The sequence below is a fragment of the Entelurus aequoreus genome, linkage group LG10, assembly GCF_033978785.1.
Source record: "Entelurus aequoreus isolate RoL-2023_Sb linkage group LG10, RoL_Eaeq_v1.1, whole genome shotgun sequence".
NCBI classification, from domain to species: domain Eukaryota; kingdom Metazoa; phylum Chordata; class Actinopteri; order Syngnathiformes; family Syngnathidae; genus Entelurus; species Entelurus aequoreus.
Genome location: NC_084740.1, coordinates 25,230,474 through 25,250,526, shown reverse-complemented (window position 1 = coordinate 25,250,526; position 20,053 = coordinate 25,230,474). Strand labels below are relative to the sequence as shown.

Here is a 20,053-nt window from a genome sequence, read left to right as displayed (position 1 = left end):
CGTAAAAAATATACAACATAAAGTAGCAAGAAACACGTCAATAATGAATAAAGCAAAACATGTTCTAGACAAAAAATCACTTCATATTCTCTACTGCTCACTCGTGTTACCATATCTGAGTTACTGTGTAGAAATATGGGGAAATAATTACAAAAGTACACTTCATTCATTAACGGTGTTACAAAAAAGATCAGTTAGAATAATACATAATGTTGGATATAGAGAACATACAAATCCTTTATTTATTGAATCAAAGATACTGAAATTCCATGACATAGTGAATTTGCAAACAGTTAAAATTATACACAAAGCAAACTATAACCTGCTACCCAAGAATATACAACAATTCTTCTCAACAAAAGAGGAGAAATATAATCTTAGATAAAAATGTAATTTAAAACATTTGTACGCACGTACAACACTTAAGACCTTCAGTATATCAGTATGTGGAATTCAATTATGGAATGGATTGAGCAAAGCAATCAAACAATGTACTAATATGATCCACTTCAAGAAACTCTTCAAACTTAAAGTGTTTACAAAGTACAAAGAAGAAGAACCATGATAAACATTCTCAATTTATTTCATCCATCCATTCATTCATTCTTAAAGTAATCTTACTTATCTCATCATATGAAATATGACTTACTTCACCAATCATTATTATTAAATTCTTACTATTATTTATTTATTTATTTTTATTGTGATTACCTGTGGAGTTTATTGTGAATAAATTGTGAACAGGAAGTGAACAAAAAGTTTTAGCAACTGTTATGTAAAGAAAAGGGGTAGGATTAAATAAGCTCCGCTTCTTCCTACTCCTTTTCGAACATGTTGAAAAGAGAAACTGGAAATTGTGATGTATCATGTTGTATGCTTGCATGTTCGAAATAAACTCAAACTCAACTCAATTCAACTTCTGTTGAAATGTAATAATCACTTATTCTTCTGTTGTTTGATTCTTTACATTAGTTTTGGATGATATCACAATTTTGGGTATCAATCCGATACCAAGTAGTTACAGGATCATACATTGCTCATATCCAAAGTCCTCATGTGTCCAGGGACATATTTCCTGAGTTTATAAACATAATATACATTTTTTTTAAACGAAAGAAGATGTTGTGATGCCAAAAAATATCGACGTAACCATTATATCGACTAAATACCCAACTGTACTTGATATCATTACAGTGGGTGTCAGGTGTAGATGGCGTTACTTTATTTGTCGCCATGGAGGCGAGGATTAATGATTTAAAAGTAGCTAAAACACTGCCGACAGCGGCTGGACTTTATCCATGTCTTAAAGCACCTCTTCAGGTGGGCGTTTCAGTGTTATAACTTCACCTTTATCAACCCTAGTGCAGACGAGGAGTGCACTGTAACCGTACGCCATCGTCACGGCTCGGTACAGACCTCGGTTTTAAGGCCACGGTTCAGTAAGTCAAAACTGCTCAGCTTTTGTATAAACAGCTTTAAAGATTTTGAAAATAAATAAGCGCAGACCATTCCTGATGGAAGTCAGCACAGCGGAGGCGCTTCCGTTCTCCCGCGGGCTCCGTCGCCTTGGCAGAACCTGTTATAGACTTCCTGGGCCGGTCTTGCACAATTGGTTGTGTAATTTAAAAAGGTCAGCGTGGCTCCTGCGTAATTCAATGCTCTCGCGGTGCCGTATTAACCACATATTTAATCACCCCCGGGCTACAGAGTGTAAGCTGAATACAGAGTGGCAAGCATTGCAGAAGTTATGCCATATTTCTAAAATGGAGTTACTTTAATGCTCCTTTTGGAATTGTAATGATGATTGAGCCTATTTGTCACCAAAATGATAAGTCAAGGAGAGCTTTAGTTTGAATTTACACACTTTACTTCTGGTCGTGCAAATGTACCACCGAGTCATTAGTGGAAGATCCAATCAATCATCACTAGGCCAGACAAGCACTTAATTAGATGCTTTGGGGGGAAAAGGACAGTCTAATGGTTCAATATGTTTGTGGGTAGCTGAGCAGATGATGCTATCTGGGAAAGCAGCCCACAGAAGAGATAAGCGGTGATAATAACAAAAATAAATACTTCAGGATGTTAACATTGAGAATACCCTCAAACAAAAATAAGAACACAGCTTTATAAGATCGATGCAAGAAAAGAAAAAACACGATTATATGAAATGTGTGATAATGTAACGTTGAGGCAAGTTGGATTTAGTAAGTCAAAAATGTACAACACTCCTAAAGGGGAACTGCACTTTTTAAAATGTTGCCTGTCGTTCACAATCATTATGAGAGACAAGAACACACACATATATCTTTTTTGGAGGATTTTAAAGATGATAAAATACACTTGGAAGATGCGGCTAATGGTAGTCACCGTTCAAAACCCTCCATCAACGTTTTATATACTCACTGCAAGTCTATATGTAATGTAGTAACAGACATGTTCATAACAATATGTAATATGTACAGTGCCGGAACTAATTCTTCTGCGCATTTATTTCCGTTTCCACAGCAGCGCTCTTCCAACAATGTGTGTTCCAACTTTCAGATACAAACATGAGTGTGTTCTAATCATGGCAGACTTGGTAACACCATGAATTGATAAACGTGGACCCCGACTTAAAGAAGCTGAAAAACGTATTCAGGTGTTAACATTTAGTGGTCAATTGTACAGAATATGTACTGTACTGTGCAATCTACTAATAAAAGTCTCAATCAATCAATCAACAAACAACAAAGACGACAATTTTGGGACAAATGAGGATTCACAACCTTGTCTTTTTGAATCTGAATGTATGGAGGATGAACTACTGCTTCTAGAAGCGAGCACGAAGGAAGAGTGAGACGTCGGAGCAGACAAGGTGAGGTGAAAGTGAATCGAAGCTGCAAAATGTGGAATTTGAAGCCAAGCTATTTCGACATAAATGGAGTGCTTACCCATAATTAACCGGGAAAAACGTCCCTGGCCAGCTGGACCAAACGCACAACTGTCCATCGAGTGAGTCACACTTTAAATATTGATCATGATACACGCAACACGTCATGCATGTTATTACAACTACAGTACATACACTGTCTGTCTGGCTACCTGTGTACAGATAAAACATGAAATGTGGGCTAATACTTTACAGATACTGTAATATGATTGTTCATGTTTTTCAGTCAGTAGAGATTGCTGTCCTATCGCATTGTGTTGTGCATTACAAACTCAAACGTGTTTTGCGCTGACATCGAAACTATATCTCTTGCCGTTGTTAGCTTCTACGGCTAATACCGTAGCACGTCAATTTGTTATTAAGCTTGAAAAAGAGTTCCTCAGTGTTCGCTCTTACAATAACAATGTTGCTACAGTTTGGTTATCATACAGATTACGGAATGTAAATTAAGTATTGTTGATATTTTTTAATGCAAATTTAAAGTAATTTAGAGGTAGAATTGATTGCTCCTATTAGCTGTATTATTAGCCACAAATACTTTTTATTGTTAGAAAGTGAAATAAACCCTCATCTTCTTGTCTCTTATAAACATTGTGAATGAGAGGCAAAATTCCCAAAAAGTGCAGTTCCCCTTATTTGTAGATTAAAGTATGGATGTCCCGATACAACTTCTACACGTCCGAAACAATAACGATTGAGGGAGCCTTGAGTGTTGACGGGTACCGATATCAGCAAGAATTATACAGTACATACTTATATGTTTCTGTAGTGTGGGATGTTAAAAATGACTAGATCAATTAAAGTTAGTCAAACAGAGAACAATGGTAGGTATGAACAACACTAATTAAATGTCTGCAATGGCCTTATACTGCCCTTAAATTGAAGTGGTAATAGTTTTTTTGCTGACACTTGTCGTAGGCAGTGACTTTTCAAAGATTCTGCCATGTGTTTCTCATATGTTGCATAATTATTTTTTGCACCCGAACAATAATCAGAGGCAGGTGAAAATAATCAGCACCCATGCAACCAAGACACACAAACCCAGGGGTGCTGAAATAGAACTAAGATGATCCGGTCAACGGATCATCACAACTCTACTCTCACTGTGCTGATGTGTAATTACAATAAAGGCGTTATCTTCTGTTCTATTTACCGTATTTTTCGGAGTATAAGTCGCTCTGGAGTATAAGTCACACCGGCCGAAAATGCATAATAAAGAAGGAAAAAAAACATATATATGTCGCACTGGAGTATAAGTTGCATTTTTTGTGGAAATGTATTTGATAAAACCCAACACCAAGAAGAGACATTTGAAAGGCAATTTAAAATAAATAAAGAATAGTGAACAACAGGCTGAATAAGTGTACGTTATATGACGCATAAATAACCAACTGAGAACGTGCCTGGTATGTTAACGTAACATATTATGGTAAGAGTCATTCAAAAAACTATAACATATAGAACATGCTATACGTTTACCAAACAATCTGTCACTCCTGATCGCTAAATCCCATGAAATCTTATACATCTAGTCTCTTACGTGAATGAGCTAAATAATATTATTTGATATTTTACGGTAATGTGTTAATAATTTCACACATAAGTCGCTCCTGAGTATAAGTCACAACCCCGGGCAAACTATGAAAAAAACTGCGACTTATAGTCCGAAAAATACGGTATCTTCTAATACATGTTTTTGTTGATATTGGATCAGGACATACCTTATACTTTAAAGTGCAAAAAACATGATGACGTCAGGTTTTTAAAGCCACATTTTTTTTTTCACAAACTGCACACAGTCCTGGAAGTGCAGCTGACAGAAAAGAGGATCCAATTTTAGTCCACTTTATGTCCCATGTGGCCTCAGTCAATATGATGGTAAGAAAAACTGAACCCGAAGCACTTTTGATCTCTTTTGCATTCTACAGCACTTTTTCTACACGTTAACCACATCTAATGAGTAAGACCACGGGATCTTAATTCAAGCTTGGAGTGTTTACTGAGACACTTCAATTGGGCTGAAAAGTCAGCCAACAGAAAATAAACTCAGTTTTTTATTTAATTTTATTTTGTAAATTTTTTTTTTGGGGGGGGGGGGGTGGGTGGGTGGTGGGGGGTTGCATTCTCAACAGTGTTGGGACTAACGCGTTACTGTAACGCCGTTATTTTCGGCGGTAACTAGTAGTCTAACGCGTTATTTTTTATATTCAGTAACTCAGTTACCGTTACTACATGATGCGTTATTTTTTTTATATAGTATCGGCTAGAAAATGAGAAGATCTGAGTGTGTTTTATTGGAGAGTTGCAGTGTCGTCCTTCTGATTCTTCCTGTCTCACAAGGAAGAGAAGAGAAGGTACACACTCTGTCAGTTCGCTTATATACTATTTCATTCTAGACTTCTAGAGTGTTTGATTATCACATCACTCTAAATGTATATACTATAAAGTTCACAAACATATAGAGGCATCCTAGTGGGCCAGGCCAAACTTTCCTTTTCTCTAAACTAAAACTGGGGAAATGCGTAGAGTGTTCTGGGCTTCACTGAAGACATGATTTTATTTCACAATTCCTTGAGAGAAAAAAACGCCTGGTTAGGTGTGTGTATAGCAGTATGTGTGCTGTATATACTGACATGACATATAATCATGTCATGTGTGCCTTCCTTGGGTGAAGCCAGGTTTACAGCTATGTTGTGACATGTTATTATGCGGTTTGTTACTTATGTATGTTATGTTGCAGCTATTTAAAATAGTTTTGTCAATTTGTTCTGGCCCAAAATAAATTGGCCCTTTGAAACATATATTTGTCTTTGTGTGTTGTATGTAGACCATATTGCTTAGCAGAGTTCAGTGATGCAAATGCATGTCAAGTTGATCAACAGATTTTATTATTCTCCAGTGCAATAACAGTACTGAAATGAAGGCTAAAAGGGCATTAATGGGAGCCTTAAAAAAAAAAAGAAAAAAAAAAGTAACTAAATAGTTACTTTTCACAGTAACGCATTACTTTTTGGTGTAAGTAACTGAGTTAGTAACTGAGTTACTTTTGAAATAAAGTAACTAGTTACTGGTTTTCAGTAACTAACCCAACACTGATTCTCAATGCAGATCAAATTGTCTTTCTATTAGGTAAAATGGGACTTTGGTCAATATAATGTCCACACAAGGCAAACGTGAGCTTACAATCATTTGGGTTTACATTTAAAAGGTTAAGCTAACCACTCTAAAAAAATCCTAGGATATCCTTGTTTGGTTAGCTTCTAGAGGGTTTAAGTTAAGTTAACGTTCATACACGTATGAACTGCTTTGTTCATATTGATGATAGAATATTTGAAGTAAAAACATTGCCCTTTTGAATTCAAACCTGCATCAAGAGTTTCTCCAATATGATATTGTACTCCATGAATACTGTCTGTATTTATCTATGGTGTCATAAATACTGTAGGTATTTATCAATTGTGTCATATATATTAGAGGTATTTATCGATTGTGTCATGAATACTGCAGGTATCTATCTTTGGTGTCATGAACACTGTGGGTATTTATCAATTGTTTCATAAATATTTAAGGTATTTATCCTTGGTGTCATGAATATTGTAGGTATTTATCCTTGGTGTCATGAATATTGGAGGTATTTACCAATTGTGTTATGAATACTGCAGCTATTTATCAATGATGTCATTAATACTGTAGGTATTTATAACATGGTGTCATAAAAATCATTTGTATTTATCGATGACATCATGAATACTGTAGGTATTTCTTAATTATGTCATGAACACTGTAGGTATTTATCGATGGTGTCATGAATACTGTCGGTATTTACCGATGGTGTCATAAACACTGTGGGTATTTATTCATTCATGGTGTCAGATGCTCAAGAGTCAGACCAGCGCAAAGACAAAAGGTAGACGATGAAGACAAAACCAAACAACCAGCGAGCGGTCTTACCTGCCACTAAGAGAGCCTCTTGACAGCAAACCAGTTTGAGTAGAACCATGAGGAGGAGCAGGAGAAGGGGCGTGGCCCTGGAACACGTGCCACACATGGTGCTCACTGTGAAGGCATCGCTGGGCATCAATCTGAGAAGAAGGCATACATACAGGATGTCAAAATATTGATCAGATTTTACTGTAACTACAGCTTAGAAAGCAGCTATGGACCAAAACGTTCGAAGACCTTAAGAGGATCATAGAACACTACCCTGGTACCTTTGAGCTATGGAAAAAACAGCTTGGAAAACATGTTTATTATTTTGCGCGACATGTTAACCTCAGTGTTCTCAGTCCAAGAACCTTAAACTGAACAAGACCCATAAGTGCAATTGTATTGTTGTAACACTATGAATTTTGACAAAACCTCAATTATCTCAGTCTGAAAAGCTAAAAATGGCTGCAAATGAATTTCAGTGCTCGACTTTGACGGAGCGTTTACAGGATCATATGCAAATACGGTGTTAGCTTTCACTGTTATGCTGATGACACCCAACTCTACATGCCCCTAAAGCTGACCAACACGCCTGATTGTAGTCACCTGGAGGCATGTCTAAATCAAATTAAACAATGGATGTACAGCAACTTTTTGCATCTTAACTCTAAGAAAACAGAAATGCTGATTATCGGTCCTGCTAGACACCGGCACCGATTTAATAATACCACCATAACATTTGACAACCAAACAATTACACAAAGCGACTCAGTAAGGAATCTAGATATTATCTTCGACCCAACTCTCTCATTTGAGTCACACATTAAGAGTGTTACTAAAACAGACTTCTTTAATCTCTGTATTATTGCTAAAATGTGTTCCATTTTGTCCATCACCAACGCTGAGAACATTATTCATGCGTTCGTTAAATCTTGTCTCGATTTCTGTAACGTATTATTTTCGGGTCTCCCTGTGATTACAGTTGGTAGAAAATGCGACTGCTCGACTTTTGACAGGAACAAGAAATTTGATCATATTACGCCTATATACATATATATATACATATACCTATACTGGCTCACCTGCACTGGCTTCCTGTGCACTTAAGATGTGTCTTTAAGGTTGTATTACTTTCGTATAAAATACTTAACAGTCTAGCTCCATCCTATCTTGCTGATTGTATTTTACCATATGTACCCACCAGAAATCTGTATTCTAAGAACTCCGGCTTATTAGTGATTACCAGAGCTCAAAAAAAGTCTACGGGCCATAGAACGTTTTCTATTCGGGCTCCAGTACTCTGGAATGCCCTCCCGGTAACAGTTAGAAATGCTACCACAGTAGAAGCATTGAAGTCCAACTCACTTATACACCCTAACCTTTAAACAGGTCCCCTTTTTATAACAGTTGATCTGCCGTCTCTCTTTTCTGCTCTACCCCGCCACAGATAGGCTTCCACAGAAAGGCGCTAGCTGTTCCATGTTGGAACCCGGGATGGACCACTGCTCTATGCATCAATTGGGGACGTCTCTGCACTGCTGACTTGTCTACTTACAAGAGGATCCACTGCTGGCCCCACTATGGACTGGACTCTCACGTTATTAACTGTATCCACTCGGCATCTATTGCACCGGTCACCCAAGGGAGGGTCCCCACATCTGCGGTCCCTTCCAAGGTTTCACGTTGTCCCAATCGAGTTTTTTCTTACCCTGATGTGGCATCTGAGCCGAGGATGTCGTTGTGGCTTGTGCAGCCCTCTGAGAAATTTGTGATTAAGGGCTATATAAGTAAACTTTGATTTATTGATTGATTGTTAACTGGAGGCAGGTGAGAGGTAGGTGTCAAATTCTTAGTGGGATCAGATCAGACATCTGCAGAAAAAACTGCTCACTGCCATTGTCACTGTCATTCATTGCCCCTTTCTCCAACAAAGTGCCTTTCTCTTTGCAACCTCAAGACATTTATGAGGGGATCCAAATCTTACTACTTTGAGTTTTCTTGTAAAATCCCGTCAAAGTGGCCGACTTACAGGGATAGGTACCAAATTCAGTACTATTATTACTATGCGGTATTATTATTATTATTACTACTTATAGATACCGACTAAATTCCACCGGTATTACCGGTTATCAATTCACGTATCCAATCCAACGGTCCATATTTCAATACCTTTGTTGACTTCTTGTCTGGTTGCAGACTCGTCGGGGAAACAAGCACTAGAGCAGCATCGTGAGTCAACTCAGCCAAACTGCCACTTGGCAATGTTGCAATTGTCCATGCCAACAAAGCAAGTATGCCTCATAAAAACACACCCCGACGTACAGTAAGGCTCCACTTTTTGAACGTGTTAGATAATTTACATTGGATTTACCATAGACGGGCTACTGATTAGCATTAGCAATGTCACGTGGTGATTTCAACACCTCCAAATTTGGTAATGAAAACCACAACTAAAATGCACGTTACAATCAAACGGCAAGTGGTGTGTAATAAGTACAACACTTACAGTATAAGCACTGTTTAGGGCGCAACAAAAGACTAGATTTAGTTTAATGGCAAAGACTACTTGCTGACTAAACAACACACCGTAGCCTGTACACTACCACCATCTAACATCTTTAAATTACAAATGCATGCAAAGTCTACTATGAGACTTGCAAATTCAAATTCTGAAGTTTACAAAATTAAGATATAATAACTGCACAGCACAGTTATTATCAGTTCAATGTCAAATGCTACATTAAAAAAATTTGATTTTATTATTAGAGTAATAAATATATGTATAACACATGAACAGAAGTACCGAAAATTGGTACCAGTATCGATTCCCAGGTACCAGGAATTGGTACCGTATCAATTGGATTGTAAAAGGTGTCCGTCCCTACCTTATAGTGCATGTACATAAACCCAGAACTACTGGAACAAATATTCTCCCACTTAACACTCCTCCCAGTCATATTCTAAGGTTTGTAAACTTTCATAGTAAAACAGAGCAGCCATTTTAATGTTTATTTATGGGAAGGACGCACACCAACATTCTCTCATTTAATACCTTTGCATCCAATCTTATCTTTGGGCCCTGAGTGGACCCTCTCCCTTTATTCCTTCTCCCTGCTCTCAGAATTAGAAGCATTCTTGCAAAAGGTTGCCTATCAGATCCAAGCCACTGGTTAGTTCATGGCCACTGAATTGCCTTTCATCTTATCCCCTTCATTGTCAAATCCCAGCTGAGCTGTTCTATTGTGTGTTGTGTTTTGCACCATTTTCCAGGGACCACAGCAAGCATTTTTCCAAGCTAAATGTAGCAACAGAAAGACCCAAATCCAAAGACTCCATTGGACTGGTTTTCCTGATAATTAGATCAACACCGCAGTGGTCTGGGACAGCGGATCTGATAAATATCCAATTACCAATCGGGAGATGGCAGTGACAAGCGGACCCTGATGGTGTTTGCTTTAGAAACTTCAGCGCTCGCTTTGCTGGACTAAGTTTAGAAACTAAACTTCACATTTGTTCTTACAATATAGATATTAGAGATACGACACATTTTTAATTCAATCCTTCAAGATAACTATAAGAGGGACATTCCACCTAAATGATGCCATTCACTCCCCAAGGAAATTAAATAATTAATAAATAAATGCATGATACAATCAATTTTTTAACAAGAAAAGTGCCACGCATATTGATTTGATGGCTCATTTAATAAATACAATTTGAAATATTAATTTTAAACTACCTTGAACACTTTGGTATATTACTAAATTATGGAATGGCTTAAGCAAAGAAGTCGAACAAAGTACCGATATGATCCAGTTCAAGAAACTGTTCAAAGTCTTTACAAAGTACTAAGAACAATCCTGATAAAAACCTTGAATCCTTCTGAAAAATTATTTATTATTCATCTCATTTTGTGACTCACAATTCATAAACAACCATGTATTTATGAGAACCTTATGTATGATATATTCACTAATTGAACTAATATGTAGGTGTGTGTGTTTTCAATTAAAGCACAGAAGGTGAACAAACATAATAGAAATTGCTATGAAAAGGAAAAAGGGTAGAATTAAAAAAGCTCTGCTTCTCCCTACTCCTTTTCGGACATGCTGTAATGAGAAACTGGAATTGTGTGATGTAACATATTGTAACTGTATGCATGTTCCAAATAGACTAATACCCTAACCATCATTTAACCACTTGAAAAATGGCATTAGATGCCTGTCACTGTTTCCTAAAATTACATTTGATAAAATACATCATAATATTATCTTTCAGGAATTCTACACCTTTTATATATTTGTGTTATTCGTTACCCCAACTATACTTTAAGTTTACAGCGGCACCTCAAGTTACGAGTACCTTAACGTGCGAGTAATTTGAGATATATGAGCTGTCTCTCATGTTTTTGTTATTCTTTAAATTGTGAGCATCCCTCGAGTTGAGCATTTTCACAGCCGGCTGAAGTAATATTTACAACAGGTCTGTGCCCCTAAATTGGTTGCAGTTAATTTCAATGGGTGACAAGCTTTGAGATAAAACAGTTCTGAGTTACGATCTCGGTCCTGGAACACAACGTAGTCGTAAGTTGAGGTACTAATATATTTTCTTTAAAAACAAAAAACAAAAAATTACTTCTACGGAGCTTTTGGCCGCTTTTTTGTGAATTTTTGTATCTGCCTGGTCATAGCCATGTTTGCACCGGAGACCAGCTGCTGGCTCTCTGCTCCCCCGGAGTCCAAGTGCGGAGACCAAAGGATTTGCGGAGGAAAAAACGGGGCTGTTCAGGATGGACGGGGCTGCATCGGACACTTCGGTCTCCCTGGACGGATTCTCCCTCATTTGCCCGCAGACTGGACAATGGCCGAGAGCTTGTGAGCAGCATAAGACGTAGTCGGCTCTCAAGGTTGTTTTTGTTGGGTCTGTTCTCGTCTCTGGCCGTGCGATCCCCCACCCCAGTACACAACGTGGGTGTTGAAATGGTGTCTTGGTTTTGTTTTGGGTTTGTCGTTGCATGGTGAAATCATATGTGCGCAACCTTTATTATGTATTGCTCATTTTTGAGGTTTTCGTTGTTTTACTTTTGTAGCTGTATGTAGAAATGGCGCCGCTGAAATGGCAACTGGTTGCATTACTTCTGTGCTCTTTTAGATTATTTTATGTCATTTGTGTACTTTGATGTCTTTTCTCCTGTTTTCATGTGTTTAACCTTATTTCTTGTAGAATTATTGTACCAACCACATCATTTCCCCACTGTGGAATGAATAAAGTCTATCCTAACATATCGGCCCAGAAAAATATGAGATATTCCACAAGAATGTTTTTCATCATTCAGATACCCCGCAGGCCTCTGAGAAGCCAAAAGTAAGTTGTATATGTTTTCTGTATATTTGGTTAAAATCCCAGCACAGTCCTGTTACCTAAATTACCTTATGTAACGGAATTACGTTCTAATCTGTGCTGTAAAGTTCAAATTTGAATGATAATAAAAAGGAAGTCTAACTCTAAGTCTAAACAAATGTTTGTATGTTTTATATATATTTTTTTGTAATCACTGTTACGTGCTTAGTGTCAACAAATTATTAGCACAAATGCCATGTGGCTATATTTCAGTACGCTAAAAACTCACTCCAGTCACTTTCAGTCTTGTCACTGAAATAAGGCATCTTCTAAACGTTGCACACAAACTAAAGTTGCCTTATATTGACCAAGTAGTTGTCTAGTATGTATATTATCAGATTTAGAGTTGAAAAAAAAGACATTGTACTTTTATGTATACAGAAGTGAGGATGTTGGCTAGGTCCCACAAAAGGCAAAACAAAGCTAAGTTCACACTGCAGGGTCGCGTGTCCAATTCGGATGTTTTCGTCCAATCCGATCTTTTTGGTGGCCCTTAACAATAAATGGGATTTCTAATGTGAATGCAATCTGGGGCCGTATTTATCAAGCGTCTTAAGAGTGCCATTTTACACTTAAGTCCTGAGAATTTGCGAAATTTAGTCCTACTCTCAAACTTAAGAATAAAAGCTATTTATCAACTTTCTTAAGTCTAAGAATCACTCCTACTCTCCACGATATTTAAGAGACCTTCAGAGGTGTCCTAAGTGGTTAGGAGTTGCCAGCGGGGGATGGCACTGAGGCGAGAGAGACGTGCGTGAACATTGAGGGAGCGGAAGGATGTCCTGGCTTTGTTTGATGACGAGCAGCTGATCAAACGGTATCGTTTAGACAGAGCTGGTATTTTTGTCACAGATTTAATAAGGAGCGTCATCTCATCAGCAACATTACGCAGCAGAGCTTTCACAGCAGAACTAAAGGTCATCACAATGTTTCGATATCTCGCCACTGGGAAAATGCAACAGTGTCTCCTCCTCTCGCCAGTTTGGTTTTCTTTTCGATTCCATGTTGATTTCTGCATGTGGCTGCAGTGGGCTAGTATATATAGAGCCACCCACACCAGTTTCAAATTAGTTGCCTAAGTAATGAATTGTAAATAAAAGGAAACATTTATTTTTGATTCATTGCCAATATTGTTTGTTTGTTTTGTATTATTTTGTAGTTTATTGTCAAAATATACACTTCCATTTTCCACTTAAATATTTCTAAGATATTTCTTTATTCTTAGACAAGGGATTCCCTTCCGTGATTGGTCATTTCTATGGACACAGAAATTACGGCAACTAAAATTTCTTTTACGGCACATAGTAATGTCGTAATTCAGCTCTGAGTGTGACACTTAAGATTCAGTCCTACACTTCGCTGAAAGTGTGAGTAAGACGCTTGATAACTAACTTTTAAGTGCAGCTTTCAGCGAATAATTTATTTACTCTTAAGTCAACTCTTAGCAGACTTCTTAGGAGTAATTCTATGAAGCTTGATAAATACGGGCCCGAACCACATGCAGACATGATGTCATGACAGTGTTTACGGAAGTAAACGTCTCAGTACTGGCGCATTTGTGGCAATTTCAAGGATTATGTGCAATCAAAGTCAACATGATCAGTGTCAGAGTTTGGTCCGCATTGCCGGCAGTAAGTCGGACCCGTTTCCATTGAGGGGTGGACTCCGCCAAGGCTGCCCTTTGTCACCGATTCTGTTCATAACTTTTATGGACAGAATTTCTAGGCGCAGTCAGGGCGCTGAAGGAATCCAGTTTGGTGGCTGCAGGATTAGGTCTCTGCTTTTCGCAGATGATGTGGTCCTGATGGCTTCATCTGGCCAGGATCTTCAGCTCTCGCTGGATCGGTTCGCAGCAGAGTGTGAAGAGACTGGGGTGAGAATCAGCACCTCCATGTCCGAGTCCATGGTTCTCGCCCGGAAAAGGGTGGAGTGCCATCTCCGGGTGGAGGAGTTCAAGTACCTCGCAGTCTTGTTCACGAGTGAGGGAAGAGTGGATCATGATATCAACAGGTGGATCGGTGCGGCGTCTTCAGTAATGTGGACGCTGTATTGATCCGTTGTGGTGAAGAAGGAGCTGAGCCGGAAGGCAAAGCTCTCAATTTACCGGTCAATCTATGTTCCCATCCTCACCTATGGTCATGAGTTTTGGGTTATGACCGAAAGGACAAGATCACGGGTACAAGCGGCCGAAATGAGTTTCTTTCGCCGGGTGGCGGGGCTCTCCCTTAGAGATAGGGTGAGAAGCTCTGTCATCCGGGAGGAGCTCAAAGTAAAGCCGCTGCTCCTCCACATCGAGAGGAGCCAGATGAGGTAGTTTGGGCATCTGGTCTGTATGCCCCCGGAACGCCTCACTAGGGAGGTGTTTAGGCCACGTCCGACCGGTAGGAGGCCACGGGGAAGACCCACAACACGTTGGGAAGACTAAATCTCTCGGCTGGCCTGGGAACGCCTCGGGATCCCCTGGGAGGAGCTAGACGAAGTGGCTGGGGAGAGGGAAGTCTGGGCTTCCCTTCTTAGGCTGCTGCCCCTGCGAGTCGACCTCGGATTAGCGGAAGAAAATGGATGGATGGATGGAAAGTCAACATTTTCTGAACCAAATTACTGTGCGTAGAAGACAAGGATGGAAGAGGGCAAGTATTTTAGCTCTGGCAGTTTTACGGGATATTTTGCTTTTATGTCAGCTTGAAGAGCGTGTCTGTGGACGAGCAGTCGGAGACAGGAGTGGTGGAACTTTCACGTGAGTTCCCAAAACATTATTTTCACCTGTTTTCTGCTCCGTAGTCAGCTATTTGTTTTGTAACCGTCTAATTTGGCGACTAATTATGATGCATATCGCTTTTTGATGACGTTCTGGTTGGATAAATACCACCTGAGCGCGGGAGCGTTCATATTGCATATATATCGGATTTATTTCTACATAGGACTGGGTTGGGTATGAAAAAATACAGAATTGCACTGTTCACACAGACATGAAAAAAAATCAGATACAGGTCGCATATGGGCAAAAAAAATCGGAATTGACCTGCAGTGTGAACAAGTCCGAAGAAGCATAGGGAGAAGGTTCAATGTACACTAACAAAAAGGTAGGCACCAAGCTGCAGTTTCTTTTGATAACGGGTGCAACATTTTTGTGACAGCTAATACAAAGAAACCTTCTGTTCTTACATGCAAGAAACAAAAACAAGGACAGAAAACAAAATCAGCATATAACCTGAGAGGAAGTCAGTGAACCGTCCACTCCTTGTGATAGAAACCTCTACCACTGACTTTTTAATCATCTCCTGCCTCTGTCCTCTGAGCCATACTACACGTCTTTGCAGTCTCCACCTGTAAGCGAGAACAACTTTCTAAAAGCCAAAAGAACCCTACTTGTTTTGAAATTTCTCCCAATTACTGCAGCACACAAAAGGGTGAAATGTGTGAAAAGTTTAAAGGCCTACTGAAACCCACTACTACCGACCACGCAGTCTGATAGTTTATATATCAATGATGAAATCTTAACATTGCAACACATGCCAATACGGCCGGGTTAACTTATAAAGTGCAATTTTAAATTTCCTGCTAAACTTCCGGTTGAAAACTCCTTTGGAGGATGACGTATGCGCGTGACGTAGCCAGTGAAACAGAGGTATGGCTCCCCCATTGAAGCCAATAAAAAATAGCTCTGTTTTAATCTCATTATTCCACAGTATTCTGGACATCTGTGTTGGTGAATCTGTTGCAATTTGTTCATTGCATTATGAAGAAAGAAGCTGAGCAAGCAAAGAAGAAAGTTGTCGGTGCGAAGCTGAGTATTTTGCGAGGGAAGTCAGCAACACAACACAGCCGGCGTTTCATTATTTACATTCCCGAAAGATGCAGTCAAGATCGAAGAACTCGGACAACAGAGACTCTTACCAGGAAGACTTTGACTTCGATACACAGACGCCTGTAGAGAACTGGGACAACACAGACTCTTACCAGGAGGACTTTGATTTGGATACACATACGCGGTACCGTGAGTATGCAGCTGCGCTTCCAAACATTTGATCGCTTGCCCGTACGTGCGTGCCACGTACGTAACTTTGGTTAAATATATAAGCTTTATGAACCTTGGGTTAGGTGAACGGTCCTTTGGGCTGAGTGAGTGTGTGTGTTTTGCAGGTGTTTGAATTATATTGGCGGGTTATATGGACGGGAGCTAGTAGCTAGGAGCTAGCATAACAAACACCTAGGTGTTTTTATGCGGGATTAATTTGTGGCATATTAAATATAAGCCTGGTTGTGTTGTAGCTAATAGAATATATACATATGTCTTGTGTTTATTTACTGTTGTAGTCATTCCCAGCTGAATATCAGGTCACCCCCCGGCTCTTACAGCATCTTCCCTATCTGAATCGCTTCCACTCCCCACTAGTCCTTCACTTGCACTTTCCTCATCCACAAATCGTTCATCCTCGCTCAAATTAATGGGGAAATCGTCGCTTTCTCGGTCCGAATCGCTCTCACTTCTGGCCGCCATCACTATAAACAATAGGGAACTTTGCGGAAATGTTCAACTGACTACGTCACGCTACTTCCGGTAGGGGCAAGACTTTTTTTTGTCAGATACCAAAAGTTCCGATCTTTATCATCGTTGTTCTCTACTAAATCCTTTCAGCAAAAATATGGCAATATCGCGAAATGATCAAGTATGACACACAGAATAGATCTGCTATCCCCGTTTAAATAGAAAACAATTTCATTTCAGTAGGCCTTTAAGCCATATTGTGTTGCCTGTGTGCTAATATTCTTCTGACAGATGCACCACATCATGCAGGTATTAAAAGCTGCAAATGTGACCCCCGTAAGTCAGACTGACTGGAAATTTCTTACACAGCTCATCGCTTTCTACAATTACACCAAATGTAACTTTAGGGTGTTTGGTGAAATCACCACATTTGGTGCACACCTTTACGTGTGTGTAACATTTGAACATATTGGTTAAAAAACATCTTTGTACTACAGTGGTACCGCAACTTGTGTGTGTTTTAAGAGAAGAACAGTGTCTCGGCTAATTATGTTTTAAGTTGCAAGCAAAACTTTGAGTTACAAGAATCCCCGCCATTAGTTGACGTAGAACAGTGATGTCCAAACTACGGCCCGCAGGCTAAGTGTGGCCTGCTTACACCTTCAAGTTGGGCCGCGATACGTAGGGTAAATAATGAATATTGCCCGCAGGGAGATTGCATTAATTTTAAAACACTTCAGATGATGCTGTCATACTGTCGCTATCAAGTGGACATGGCAAGTAATTCAAGTCACAGACCTTTAATTATACTTTGAATGGAACACGGCAGAGCATTTACATACATAACCCAATGCAAACAACCTTCCCTTGTCATGGTGCAAAAAAAAAAAAAAATCCAACCATCACAAAATGTCAACAGACATGGTCACACATAACACAACCTGCTCACGGAACCTAGTGGATATCATACAAAAAATGTTGTGCATCATAAACAATTCAAAATGACACCCATTAAAATCCATTACAAAGCATGATGGGAAAAATGCAAAACACTCTCCACCAGTATCCATGTCTGGCAAATTTTAGCTGCTTGATATTTGTGATTTATTACAAAACTTTAAGGAGGTTGTCACAGAAGTAAACAAGGTAGGAGTCGGACTTTCACATTCTCCTAAAATTCAATTCTAATAATTATTAATTATACATCCATTATATTAATACAATATGTACACATATATATGTATCGGCTCAGGCTGGGCGATTATATGATGTTAGCATATTTCCTGGATCAAGCATGGCGGAAACTTCGGTTATTAAGTTACCGCAGTAGCAAACAGTAGGGAAGCAACAATACTAGGTATAATCCTGCACGGAACAATCCACCTTTATTGACCGTGGTCCTGTGTGTGTGTCTGTGAATGTGTGTGTGTTTGTGTACGGTTGCGTGAAAGTGTTTGTGTCCGTGTATGTGTGCGACGTCCCGTTCCACTGTCGCAAAAATCAGGCTAGTCACGATGTAATGAATGTTCAATCAGCAATGGGCCTCTTCCCCTTACACAGATGGAAGTGCCACCCAGAAGAACATAATAAAAAAAACATGACTAACACTAACAGAAGTAGAAACAAAACATTAAGAAGGAGCAGCAACTTTAGTGACAGGCTTTAGTTTCACTATCTGCTGCAGCGTACCAGTAATCCTGCCTTGAATGGGGACTTGCAGGCACTCACAGGAGTCTTTATTAGTCCGACTGGGAGAATCAACACACCCACTAATTTAATCAGAAAAAGGCATTTTTATATCTGAATATGTTTCAATCAGACTTTTTGTTTATGTTAAATCAACTCTGCTGATATAACATGTACTAAAAAAACTCTGCATACAGACACTGTGTTCAAATAATTTTTGATTTTGTGGATAATTAAAAGATTTTGTTCTTGAAATAAACATTAAACTTGTTTTATGTGCTGGTACACTATCTTACAGTACCTTAAATGTATACAAAAGCATGGCCCTAAAACCAGGTATGGACCACAGCGTGGGTTACCTGTACTGTTGCACCTCTAGTAAACTTAAAGATATGGACACAATTACAGTTGTCGGCTATTGGCATATATTAGCTCTATCAAACATGGTGGAAATGTTTGTTACACGATACTGCAGAAGTAAACAGCAGGGATGCGATTAAGGCTGCAGCTAACGATTATTTTTCTATCGATTAATCTATAGATAATTTTTTCGATTAATCGGTTAATCTATAGATTATTTTTTTCGATTAATCTATAGATTATTTTTCCTTTTACCGATTATTTTTTTATTCAAAATGAAGATGAAAAAATAAATGTAGGCCAGTTTTTTCAAAAGGCATGGCTTTTATTTACAAAAAAAAGAAGTATGGCCACTCAGTCAACATTGACAACAACATGACTAAATATTTTGTAACAATGTAAACATTTAAAACTTTTAACCTTTAACAAAATTAAAAGTAGCTTATTTGCTTTTTAATGTGCAAATATAAAAGTCAACATCCAGTGCAAATCTTAATATTCTGCAATAGTATAAGCATTTTAAAAGTAAAAGTATTGCTTATTTTGCTTTAAAATGTGCAAAAATAAAGATAAACATCCAATACAAAAAAGTGTAAAACGAAATATTCTGTAACAACAGTGTAAACATTTCAACAAAAGTGAAAGTATTGCTTATTTGCTAAAATGTGCAAAAATAAAGATAAACATCCAATAATTAATGACTGAAAGAATAAGATCGCGGATACAAGCGGCCGAAATGAGTTTCCTCAGAAGGGTGGCTGGCATCTCCCTTAGAGATAGGGTGAGAAGTGCAGTCACCCGAGAGAGACTCGGAGTAGAGCCGCTGCTCCTTCGCTTGGAAAGGAGCCAGCTTAGGTGGTTCGGGCATCTCGTGCGGATGCCTCACGAGCGTCTCCCTAGGGAGGTCCTCGTTGCACGTCCCACTGGGAGGAGGCCCCCCGGCAGGCCAAGGACCAGATGGGGGGATTACATCTCCTCTCTGGCCTGGGAACGCTTCGGGATTCCCCAGGAGGAAGTCGCAAATGTTGCTCTGGAGAGGGAAGTCTGGGGGTCTTTGCTGGAGCTGCTGTCCCCGCGACCCGATTCCGGATAAGCGGTTGAAGATGGATGGATGGAAATATCCAATACAAAAAAGTGCCAATCTAAATATTCTGGAGCACTGTAAACATTAAGTATTGCTTTTAAAATGTGCAAAATAAACATCCAGTCCAACACAGTACACAATAACCAATTTTACTAATTCCAGTGAGTGACTAACAGTT

At 39.0% G+C, this 20,053-nt stretch overlaps 1 protein-coding gene across 2 annotated transcripts in view; it reads right to left on the bottom strand.

Moving 5' to 3' along the window:
• robo1 (roundabout, axon guidance receptor, homolog 1 (Drosophila)) overlaps positions 1-20,053 on the bottom strand; it is a 687,039-nt gene that overhangs the window by 523,936 nt on the left and 143,050 nt on the right. For both annotated transcript variants that reach the window (XM_062060414.1, XM_062060413.1), the window contains one exon: positions 6,881-7,011. In XM_062060414.1, coding sequence (XP_061916398.1) covers positions 6,881-7,007 — 127 coding nt within the window. In that variant the 5' untranslated portion in view covers positions 7,008-7,011. The remainder of the gene's footprint in view (positions 1-6,880; positions 7,012-20,053) is intronic.